General features: G+C 46.0%; 1 protein-coding gene across 4 annotated transcripts in view; it reads left to right on the top strand.

The window, feature by feature from the left end:
* Positions 1–7,597, top strand: part of FRMD5 (FERM domain containing 5) — a 285,564-nt gene extending 277,967 nt beyond the window's left edge. For 3 of the 4 annotated variants that reach the window (XM_054042334.1, XM_054042333.1, XM_054042336.1), the window contains one exon: positions 5,315–7,597. In XM_054042334.1, the coding sequence (XP_053898309.1) occupies positions 5,315–5,901 (587 nt within the window). In that variant the 3' untranslated portion in view covers positions 5,902–7,597. The remainder of the gene's footprint in view (positions 1–5,314) is intronic. The other variant, XM_054042335.1, reaches the window with a different exon arrangement.
* Positions 7,598–12,061: the final 4,464 nt, after the last annotated feature.

Here is a 12,061-nt window from a genome sequence, read left to right as displayed (position 1 = left end):
GGCAGTGATGCTGCCTCCCCGGCCTGCCTGTGGCTCCCTACTGAGATATTAGGGTTGCCAAGTGTCCAGTGGAAAAGGACCCTGGTGGCCACTAAAATCCGGTCGGCAGCGCAGCGGGGCTAAGGCAGGCTCCTTACCTAAATAAAATAAATTAATAGAGATCTCCTAGAGCTGGAAGGGACCTTGAAAGGTCATCGCGTCCAGCCCCCTGCCTTCACTAGCAGGATCAAGTACTGATTTTACCCCAGATCCCTAAGTGGCCCCCTCAAGGATTGAACTCACAACCCTGGGTTTAGCAGGCCAATGCTCAAACCACTGAACTATCGCTGCCCTGGCTCCACAGCGTGCCCGGAAGTGGCCAACATGTCAGGCTCCTAGGCGCAAGCAGGGGCAGCCACTGGGGCTGTGTGCACTTCCCCCGCCCCGAGCGCCGACTCTGCAGCTCCCATTGGTCGGGAACTGCAGGGATGGTGCCTGTGGGTGCTGGCAGTGTCCCAGCTCTTCTGCCTAGGAGCTGGCCATGCCAGCCGCTTCCAGGAGTGCTACCCCCGGACCCTCTCCCGCACCACACCACCCTGCCCCAGCCTGGTGAAAGTGAGTGAGGGTGGGGGAGAGCGAGTAACAGCGGGAGGGGGGAGCGGGGCCTCAGGGCAGGGCAAGGGTGTTTGGGTTTGTGTGCTTAGAAGGATGGCATTGTTGGGTTTTAAATTTCATCCCAGAGCAGGCCCCTCCAGCACTTCCCCTAAATGGGGCTTGGTGGTGACTGTCAAAGCCCCCCGCCCACATGGCATTTTTCATACACAGAGGGGTGCTAGGCCTTTTGTCTTGGCCCAATGCCAAGAGCATTAACTGCATCACACCTACCTGCATTCCTGCTGATGTTACCAGTAGAGCCCATTGTCACTGCCTGGCCTAAGCTGGTGGCACTGTTGCTCTGGGCTATTGGATAGCGACTGCGGGGCCACAACTCAGGCAGGAGCCCTCCAGCGTGGCTGGGGTTATGAAGCTTCATTATTTCATGTTTGTAAGTGCGTTGCTGACGCGCGTTTCCTGCTGCAAGGGCTGTATTCTGTTGTACCGCTTCGTACCTTCCCAGCGCTGAAATGGTTGCACTGAAGGCCGGTTGAAACCACTGTGAACGGCTGAGGGCTCAGTCCTTTGACAATCAGGTATCTAAATATGGCCTAAGGAAGCTAAATTTAGGCCCCCCAGTTTTGAAGTGGGTGACTAGTTCAAACACATTTAGGGATGTTTGTGACTGTGTTGCAGGCAGACAGCCACAGGAAGGCCAACAACGCTGTAGCCTAGATTAAATACGAGCAGCTACATGTGAAAATGCCTTTTAGTTCACTTAATTCAAAGGCTGTAGGAATGGGGTGAGTGGCTGAAAGAGTCACTCGCGTTTAATCATCCCCGGCCTTGCAATCTAGTACTGCAGTGCCCTTGGCATAGCACGTTCTGGTTAACTGCCTGTGAGTGACTGTAAGAGGCATTTGTTTAAGCCGTTGATAGATGGGATCCGCGGTGTGATGTGACGTGAGTATGTTACGGTTCTTTAGGTGGATGGAAATGACGCGGAGGATGATTGTGGCTGTGATTTAATGAGGCCAAGCTGTTGCGCCGAGGTTCCCTTTTGCAAACGCTGTGTGTGCTCAACGTCCTGCCACAAGCCTGACGGTGTTGGTATCGGCGCTGTAGACACGTATGCGAGCATGGGCTTGTGCACACACTCGCACAGCTGAACCCTTTGCCTCACACTGGACCCAAAGCCGTTCTTCAGGACTTGAGAACAGTTAATGTTTCTGCCTGCATTTTTGCTGTCGTATGTTGCGACTCTGCCTATCAGAGCCAGGGTGCTCGAGTGCTGAAAGAGAGGCCGGTCTAGCCCGCATTCCAGCCCCGCCCTGCCAACCCAGCCTCGTCAGACCTGTTGGAATAGAATTGACGACCTCTAGGGATTTTTTTCCCAAAACCTGGGTTCCATCCATTCTTCCGGGTTTGCATGCTAACATGCAGCCAGTAAGGGTATGCGGTACAAAGTCGCTGAAAGGATTTTGATGAATTATAGAAACTAAACATGGACAAGATCCCTGTTAGCTCAGCTTGCTTTTCTCCCTGCCACAATGTAGGCCAGGAATTGCACTCCCCTGGCGGCAGGTTTGGAGGAATGAAGGCTGGAGCCTAGGCAGGAGCAAAGGGGTTAAAAAAGGAGGAGAAGCCACTTCACGGATCCTTGCTTCCATGAGCAAGGATTATTTTGTCTTTGGCTGTAACACGTTCTTGTAGGGGCACAGTGAAGAAATATGGCTCTTTGCGGTACTTTAGCTCAAGGTGATTGCATGGCTTTAGAACAGATAGTGTGGTTACAGCACAGAACTACTAAACCGAATGCATGGCATTACTTTCAGCCCCAGCTGAAATGAGCTGCTTCATCTTTTCTGCAAACATTGTGCACTATGTTCTCATGACATTTATATTGACACGACCAAAGTCAAAGGCAAAATTACCAGGGTCAACAATTTTTCTGTTAAAAACAAAACATCTAAAACAGCCCTTTGGAAGTCCATCCTGCCCCGTGAGGCTTGGCTGCCACTCCTGCCGGTGCCAGGTTTTTGGGACGTGCAGGGTGTGCGGTTAGATTGCTGTTCCGTTTTGTGCTGCTAGGTAGTTGCAGTATTTTGAGAAAGCAACACCTAGGGTCAGGTCCTCCGCTAGCGTAAGTCATTTGGCTTCATTGACTCCAGTGGCACAAACTTACCCCAGCTAATGGTCTGGCCCCTCGTTACAGGGATTGATGCTACTGGCGCACAACCTGAGCCCCCTCACTCAGTAGAAAGCAACGGCAGGGTTCTCGTGTCCCTGAAGTGCCACGCCCGCAGGCTGACGCCTACGGCCTGCCCGTATCTGCATCAGTCACAAGCCTGATGGCATTAGTGGGAGGCAGCTGCTAGGAAATCTTTCCAAAGCCAGGATTTGGGGAGTCAATGCTGGCGCAGGATGTGCATTTTCTGCCACTGCCCCTCCATTAACAGTAATTACACTGCTCGCTGTGCAAGGCCCCCCCCACCGGCCTTTGCTGGGGCCCAGTAGCATCCCTCCCCTGGAGAATTGGTGTCTGAGCTAAATCAACCAGCAGGACTGTCCAAGGGTGACTGCTTTACAGGCTGGGACTTGCACCAATGCTGGGGCACCTCATTGCCAAAGACCCGGGGGGGTGTGTGTGTCTGGGTTTGTGCCATTCCGCTCCTTGCATCTCACACAGTTTCATGCTCAGTCCGCCGTGCTGCCCAAATACAGCCTGCAGTGGGAGGAGCGAGGCGGGTTGCACTGGATCAAGGTTTTACTGCCCTTGTTTCCAATTAGCACCCTAAAGCAACTCCCTGGAGACATTAATCAGTGCGTCAGTTCTCTGCTATTTACTGGGGGCGGGGGCGATGCATGATGCAGGTTAAACTGTTCACAGAATACTCGTGCACCACCCTGTGCGGCTGCTGAGACAGAGCGAAGGTGTGTTTGATGGAATTCTCTTGCAGAAGACATTTATCTTCACTAGCACAGAAAACTGTGTCACGTTAAGGTTGCTACTGGTACCTGGCCCCTTTCCAGGTCATGGACAGTCGCAGCTTGTATAGTCTCAGGTCCCCATCTTGCTCTCAGGGCTTTGTGGCTGTGGCCTGGCCTGAGAATGCCAGTTCTCCGCTTCCCCCAGTCTCCAGGCTGCAGCCTGCATTAAGCACGCCCCTTCCTAGCTCTTGTATGCCCGTGCCGTGGACCAAGCCTTTCCCCCCAATCTGAGAGCTGTGTGTCCATGTCTCTGCCTCCTGCCAGAACAGCAGGTGCTCCATGCATCACTTGATTCATTGTACAAACAGGGATGGGGGGGGTCGGGTAAATAGATGCCTGGCTGTATCTCAGACTCTGGCCCAGACCTGCAGGTAGCAGAGCCATTTCCAAGCCCCTCTGGCACTACAGGGTACAGCTCCAGCTTTGATTCTAGTTAGGGTTAGACGGCCCTGTGGAACCCAAGTGAACATCTAATCAGTCTTTAAAGATTGGGCTGGGTCTGGGTACGAGAAACCGGCTCACCTCAGGGAAACCTGGCTTATGTGGTTACTGCCCTGAGGTTTTTATACCTAATTTTACAGAGGTGTGTGATAAGAAAATGAAAGTGAGAAGCTGGTCACGTGGAGGCAGGAGGAGACTGGAGCTTGTGACACCCTTGACCCCACGACACCCCCGCCCTCCCAGGGGATAGAATTTTTTCAAGGCCATGTAGCTAGGCCTGTGGCGTGAAGAGTACTTTGAAAAATCATTTTAAACAAAGCTTCGAACTGCCTCACCTGTGGTACAGCTCTCCCTCCCCCCATAATTAGGGAAAGCTGCAAAACTCAAAGCACCACTCATTCTAGGCTGGCTGTCACCATCTTGCTGCTCATTTTCACGGCTTCTCTGCCTGGAGCCTTTGATACATGACAGGAAAGGTTAGATGGGACAAAGAGCATCGATTCATGGGGGGAACCTTGTTTAAGTGACTTAGGCCTCAATGTTCAACACTGTCCACTAATGTAGGGTTCCTTAGTTTTTAGGTACCCCGCTGCAGTGGATAAGGCCTGGTTTTCAGAAGGGTTAATTGAGCAGAATGTCCATTCATTTCAGCTGGAGTTGTGGGTGCTTATCTCAAAAAAACCCTGACAGCAAAGACCAGATCACTCATGGTGGGCACCGAAAATTAGCAGACCCTTGGAAAATGTGGGGGCAGAACCTGTCTGTGCTTCCTTTTAGCCATTAATGGACTTACCCAGCCTGGCTAATACCTTCATGGAGGTTAAGGAATAGTGTCCCTAGCCTCTGTTTGTCAGAGGGTGGAGATGGATGGCAGGAGAGAGATCACTTGCTCATTGCCTGTTCTGTTCATTCCCTCTGGGGCACCTGGCATTGGCCACTGTGGGTAGACAGGATACTGGGCTGGATGGACCTTGGGTCTGACGCAGTACGGCCATTCTTATGTTTTCACTATCCATAAGCTAGGGATAATAATAGCCCCCAGGGCAGTGTCTCAGGTTTAATTCTTTAGTAGGCGTGACCTGAAGAAGAGCTCTATGTAAGCTTGAAAGTTTCTCTCCCCTCCTACCACCAGAAGTTAGTCCAATAAAAGATATTGCCTCACCTCCTTGTGTCTCTACTATTTGAAAGCAGTTTGCGCTCCAGGGGTGCGGTGTAGAGGTGTCCTATACATGAGAAGGGCTCCACACCCAGTAACTAACACCCCTGTGCCTCGTGCACATCTCTCACCCTGCTGTCTTTCACTCTCCAGGCCTGGAGTCGCTGAGGGACAGCGCTCACTCCACCCCCGTGCGTTCAGCCTCTCATGGAGATGCTTTTATGTCCCATTCGCGGAGTAGCAGAGCTGAGAGCAGCGAGAGAGTGGCAGTCATCTCCGACGAGATCTACAGCCCTGCGGATAGCGTGCTTCCCACGCCGGTGGCAGAACACAGCCTGGAACTAATGCTGCTCGCCAGGCAGATCAATGGCGCCCCCTGCAGTATTGAAGAAGAAAAGGAGTCTGAAGCCAACACACCTACTGCAACTGAGGCTGATGAGATGGGAGGCGAGTTCAAAGCCTTGAGGCAGGGTGGTGGTGGCGATGGCGGGACACAAGCTGCACAGGTGAATAAGTTTGTTTTAAGTGTCCTCCGTTTGCTCCTTGTGACAGTTGGACTCCTCTTTGTTTTGCTCCTTCTCCTGATCATCCTTACCGAGTCTGACCTTGACATTGCCTTTTTCCGTGATATTCGCCAGACCCCCGAGTTTGAACAATTCCATTATCAATACTTTTGTCCCCTCAGGCGATGGTTTGCCTGCAAAGTCCGCTCCGTCCTGAGCCTGCTCATTGACACCTGAAGGCATGACTCTTCCTAATAACTAGCCAGGTGGATTCAGAAGATACCTGCTACCAGTTCCCAGCCAATGGGACCCATCGTGGCACCATCGGCCCATAAACTAAGTCCTCCTTTCATGAATCAAAGTACACTGCGCCCTAGGATGTTTTGTTCCTGGAAGAAGAAAGGGATAGATTTATGCCAGATTAAAAACGCATTTCTTTAGCTCTCCACCTTCCTGAAGTACTCAACCATTCAGTTTTTAATCCTTGAAGTTTGCAGAATAATTTAAGATTTTAATTTTCATAGATGTATTACTCTGAAGGTATCAAATAAGAGGAATTTATTTTATTACTACTGATTATTGCATTAGTGTCAGCCAATAGTGACACTAGTTCAAGACTAGAAATATTGCATTATACAGGAGCTTTAGTAATGGTGCTACTGAGTTGTTATTTAAATACTAGTTATTGTTTCATTATTAAAACTGCCTCTGTGCACAGCACTACCACATTCAAATTATTTTAAAGAGATCCTCCTTTTACTAACTAGAGCGTCTTAACTGGCAAATGGTTTATTCATTAGAAAGTGATCTGGTACAATACCATCATCAACTTAGAAACGTTTTCACAAACAACAGAGTGGGCAAGAAACAGGGAAGCCAGGAGTGGCAGTGTCTGTTCCTTTAAGTAGCATAGAAAGATGTGAATACCTATCCTAGTCTACAACATAGGCATTTTCTGAATATGTTAAGCCTTGAACCTTTAGTGCACCGCAGTGGCGTTTACCATAGAGGTGTTAAATCCCTAAAGACAGTGGGAGTTGAGTATATGGGGGTAGTAGATAAATGTACTCAGTTATGTTCTATAAAGTCTGGATGTGTAGCTAGTAATCAGACTGGATTGATTTGGAATACATTTTGCCTCCGAAAGTTGTACTTGTTTTGTATAAAAAAACTGTTCAACCTATATTTTAAACAAAATAGCATTTTGTTATTGATACTAATCAAGTCTTTTTTTAACTTTATGGATTAGATGAACATAGTGTGATATACAAAATGATTGGAGTAAGCCAATTACTTTGAGAATAAATGTTTTGTAGAATGGAATTCTAATGGCAGATTAACCCATTACTTGTTTTGGAAAAAAGAGCAGATTTTTTGAAATTTTTCAAAGGTAAAGAGCAGAATTACAGAAGTGGAGGCAACAGTGAAAAAAACCAAGACAAATATGAGATCTATCCTTAAGGGAAAAAAGTGTAATTAACTAATTTCTATTGTGACATGAACACTTGAATCTTTTATTACCTGGCAAAAACAGCAGCCCATTTGTAAGGGGAGCAATAATCTCTACTGTAAAGTTTCTTGTGAAGCTGGGCATATTTAACAAATAGCAAGAGTTTCATTTCATCTCAGGGAGAGATTTTAAGCAAGCCGAGGCCATAGACCTAATTGTAAAAGCTCTGATTTACATTTTCTGCACCTTTAACCATCTCTGCACACAAGTTCAAGCACTGCTAGTGCGCGTACACACACACACACACACTCCCTTTGAAGATGAGTTATGATTTTGTCCTGAACTGGTCAGTTGTGCTCTTTTGCCAAATGTTCAGTCATCCATATAGAGAATAATCTGAAAGTCAGTTAGATTCAGACTATTTGTCACTGCAATAAATAAGGTCCATTTTACTAGTCTGTCAGATCTTAAAAAAAAATATAAATATATATATATATATATATATATAGTTTCATGTCACTTTTACTTTAAAAATTAACCACGGCCATTTGATTATCAGAAGAGCTGAAAAAGATTTTGCATTCAGTTTAATATTAAGTTGTGAATGCCAACCACGGGAGAAAAAAAGGCTAGATTTTTACATGGATATATACTGTTTTATGCAACATAGCAAAATTAACTTTTAGTGTAGTGTTCCTACCTCAGTCTGTAGTAAATGGTGTTTCTATGCAGTGAGTGATAGTCTTAAACTAAACATTTTTCATCCTAGGTTAAAGATGCAGTATTTCATTGTTTTAATTGCTAATATTACTTGTTTGTCATAACAATACATTATCATTCAGTGACAGGTGCAGCTCCAATATGTTGTACTGTAAACATTTTCATTTTCAAAAACCACAAGGTATGAAATATTAACCTTAACAAAACTTTTGCATCAATCTGCTTTTAGAATAGTAATAAATACCACACCTTGGTTTAACCTTTTACTGTTTTCACCTGGCATTTTATCCTAAAACCATTACAATTAGTAATTTTTTAATCTTACATTTTCCCTCCCTCTGTGCCATACGTTTCATGTTTTGCTAGCTGTTAGTTTTATCTGTCCTTTGTATAAAACGTCGTTTCCATAGTTCTTATATCAGAGGAAGCAAAACTCTTAATAAAGAATAGTGTACTGCATCTTTAAAGCAGTAGAGGATAAAAATACCAGAAAATGTGAATTTTTTAGTTTTCATAGAAGTTAACCTTTCATGTGCCAAATACTGTAAGTTACTTTTTTTCCCTCCAAAATAATGTACCCTTCTCTACATATTTAATATGTAGTCAGCATAAAATCATTGGTGCCATGAAAAGTATTTTTAAATTTAAATAAATATTTAAGTATCACGAAAACAAGAGTTGGCATTTTTTACTTTTAAATAAATTGCTCATTTGACTGGTGATAGTTAATATTTTACAGCTTCAACAAGTTTTACTTGATCAAGAACTGAAGAAATTGGCCCTTAAACACAATGGGTCCAAATTCTGCACCCTTAACTTACGCTAACTTCCCATTGACAAAAAAAAAAAAAAAAATCAGTGCTGAATTTGGCCCTTTAAGCAGAGAAATTCCAAAATTAAACACACCGATAAGCCTAATGCAAGCGTGATCTCACTGTATCATTATATGCATCTGCATGGCTTTTAACAAGTTTGCCTTCATCCTTGTTGACTCACTTGGTTTTCTAAAAGTCCATCCTTTGAAACATTTAACTGAACCAAAGAGCAGATTCAGGCTACATTATAAACATGTATTGCTGCCAGGATGAAGCTGACCTCATATAGAAAGATGAATCTAACAAATCAGAAATACAGGGACACCTATCACCTTCCGAGCCCTCGTCCTGTTCTGCTGGGCATGGTGCCAGGCATGGCTAACTGATCACAATTCAACTCATTATACACTGCTTACATACAGAGTGTGAATACCAAAGCACTTGCATTTTGAAGCCAACTGCAATTAAGAAGGACTGAAAATGGCTCTCAGATCCAGCTTCAAGAGCGAAGCCAAGCCAGGCTGGAAATTTAAGGCAGAAAATAGCACATCTTTTTTGCTTACCCACTGCAGAGGTCATTGTGTAGCAGAGTGGTGAGATGGTGTGTTAAAGTGACCTCATTTCAGCAGACTTTTGCAGGACCCACTTGTCCCTTAAAACCAGAAGTGCCTTAGACTTGAGCAATGAAGGTTTATACCACATTGTAGTTTTTAAGGTTTGCAGGGTGAATCAGGTATCAGTGTAACCCTTCTGCCAGGTAGCGTAGGCAGCAACAAGCGACAGGTTCCTCTTTATACAGAACAGAACTGGCTTGACACACACACACCCTGCCCCCAGCCACTCCAGTAATCTAGGAAAACAAACCACCACCCTGGGTGCCTCCAAGGAGGTAATACTGCCTCACTTGCAAATACCGAGTCTGTGTATAACACAAGAAAACAGCATTAATTTGGAAAAACCCTGCAACAATGATTTGAAAGTACACCACCAAGAAGTAAAACGCGCACCTCATAGTATCTTGGGCAGTGTCCTTGTTGTCTGATTCTCACCTTGTGCTGTTGAAGTCCAAGGGATGAAGGTCTCTACCGTGCAACTCCCCTTTTTCCTCCTTTGGAAACCCACTCGTGCTGTCTGAGGTCAGCAATGGCCCCAGATTCCAGGGGCGTGTCCAGGGGGGGGAAGGGGTTACCTCTTGCTCCTGAGGGATGGGGGTGGTGGCCTGTTAGTACCTCTGCTCCAATTTATCACTGCCACGGCTCCCCAGCATCACAGAGACGCAGCAGCAATGGTGGCAGTGGTGTTCTCAGGTTCATCCAGTTCTCGGTGATCTCAGCTCTTCAGTGATTTCACAGGATAGCCAGGAACCTCTGCTGCCACCTCTCCTGCATGGTCTTTTCACCACAGCACTGTCTCTGTGCCAGGGCTAAGGTTAGTGCCCGTAGGTCAGCATATCACTGAGAAGGAGCCAGGCCTCTCCAATGCATCTAGTCAGCTGTCTTAAAACAGTGACTGGGAGGATGAAATGGCTTCTGGCACCCTTTAAGCCTGGTTGTGTGGACCTGTTTAAATACTCCACCCCCTCTGGACTCTCACATTTGGCATCACTTCTACTGACCGTGAGTGAGGTTAAAGTTGGAGTGACACCCCTCCCCAATAAGGGCTCACCAAGGATAGTCCTGCTGCCTTTAATACTGAATGCTGTGGTAATTAAATGTTATCCTTAATGTCTGAGTAGAGTGAATTTTAACCCAAACCAGCCAAAATCGATCACTCCAGCAATGCAGGTCTGTCTGCTGATCCCCTTGGCAGAGTAGGTGTGTCTCTTCAAAGAGGCAACTCTGAGGTCTTTCCCCCCAGTTCACCACTAGCTGTCAGGGGAGAGCTCATTCAGCCCCTGCTTACACATTAGTGAAAATGAAAGAGGGCCAAGCAGGGAGTGTGTAAGTGTCCACACACAGCTCTAAACTCTTTCAGCCGCAGCTTCTCACGAGCAGAGGGGCCTGTGGCCACTTTGATTCCTCTGCTCCCAGGCAGTTCCACTTCCTTTCCAGACTTCTTTATGCCCTTGAAGGAAAGGAGAGGAGGGCAGTGAGCAGTGGCCCAGAGCAGAGTAGGGGTGTCTATGCAAAAAGGTTTAGAGGGCCTATCCTGCAAAACACAGTCTGAGAATATGGTGCAGTGAGGCTGAACCTGCCTCAGTCGAGAGGTTTGATCCAGACCATCTCCTGCTGCCAAGAATTCTCTTACTTCTCAGGAAAAAAAATCACCCACATCTGGGATAGCCTTGGGCCATCAAGAGCAAGCTGAAAGCAGGACCAGAAACACCATGTCCTCCTTCCAAAGTTTGAGCCCACTGACAAGTAAAAGTGTCATGGAAACACAGAACAGTCAGTGCCACCACCTGCAACTCTGACTCCTTGCTGGATGCTAAGGGAGAGTGTGTGAAACATCTGCAGCCCCTTCCTAAAAGGGACTGTTCCTGTCAAAGAAGGCAATGATGATCTAGCATCCATATTAAAAGATGCAATACTACAACCAATACTAAGAGAAACTACTTCGTGATGCTGGAGTATCACAAACTACAGACCACCTCACCTCCCTTTTCTACACAAGCTAAAAATCAAGAAGCTAACAAAAACTGTCTCCAGTGTCACTTGTCGACAGTCAGCTGCAGAGGGGCAAGGCTCAATCCTTTCCACTGTATTATTCAACAGCTTAGCCACCTTAGAGAGAGAATATCCTGCTGCAAACTTAACTTGTCACCTTTACAATGAAACCATTAGGCAAGCAACAATGTGTGATTTGTGCTTTTCTGCAAAACCCTGTTTATTTTATTACCTCAGCCTCTCAACTCACCCCATCCTCTCTGTATTTAGGCCATTGTGTCCTAGCTCATTTGTAGAAAGTGAATTTCCTGGGGCAGGGACTGTTGTCTGTGTTACATATCTACAGTGCTTCCAACAATGGGACCTTAATCCCAGAGATGAGTTTGAAGGTGCTACCAGAAGAGCGAACCCACAGTGACCCCTAGCTCTACATCCCACAATATTATCTGTGAAATTTCATCAAAGTGCTGTTTACTTCCATTTCCAAATATCGGTGAAGAGGTTAAATAAAGTTACAGTTCCCACCTAATGCAGTATCCCAAAACAACTGAGCACCTCAGTGTATTGCGATTTATTATCATCTACATACACCAACATTAAACAATTCTGAGAGTAAGATTTCATGGCCCACTGTCACACATTTTACTAAAGGGATATGTTTTACTGAAAACACAGACTATGTTGTATAATAAACTTAAGGTAAATTTCAGGAAAGCCACAATCATGATGTATTACATCTAAAGAGCAAGTTGAGGCCCAATGTTAAAACTATACATGATAAATATTTGTTAAAGGTCATACTTAAA

The sequence above is a fragment of the Malaclemys terrapin genome, chromosome 10 (genome assembly GCF_027887155.1).
Source record: "Malaclemys terrapin pileata isolate rMalTer1 chromosome 10, rMalTer1.hap1, whole genome shotgun sequence".
Classification (NCBI taxonomy): domain Eukaryota; kingdom Metazoa; phylum Chordata; order Testudines; family Emydidae; genus Malaclemys; species Malaclemys terrapin.
The sequence above is the reverse complement of the archived record's forward strand: the minus strand, read 5'-3'. Positions and strand labels throughout refer to the sequence as shown.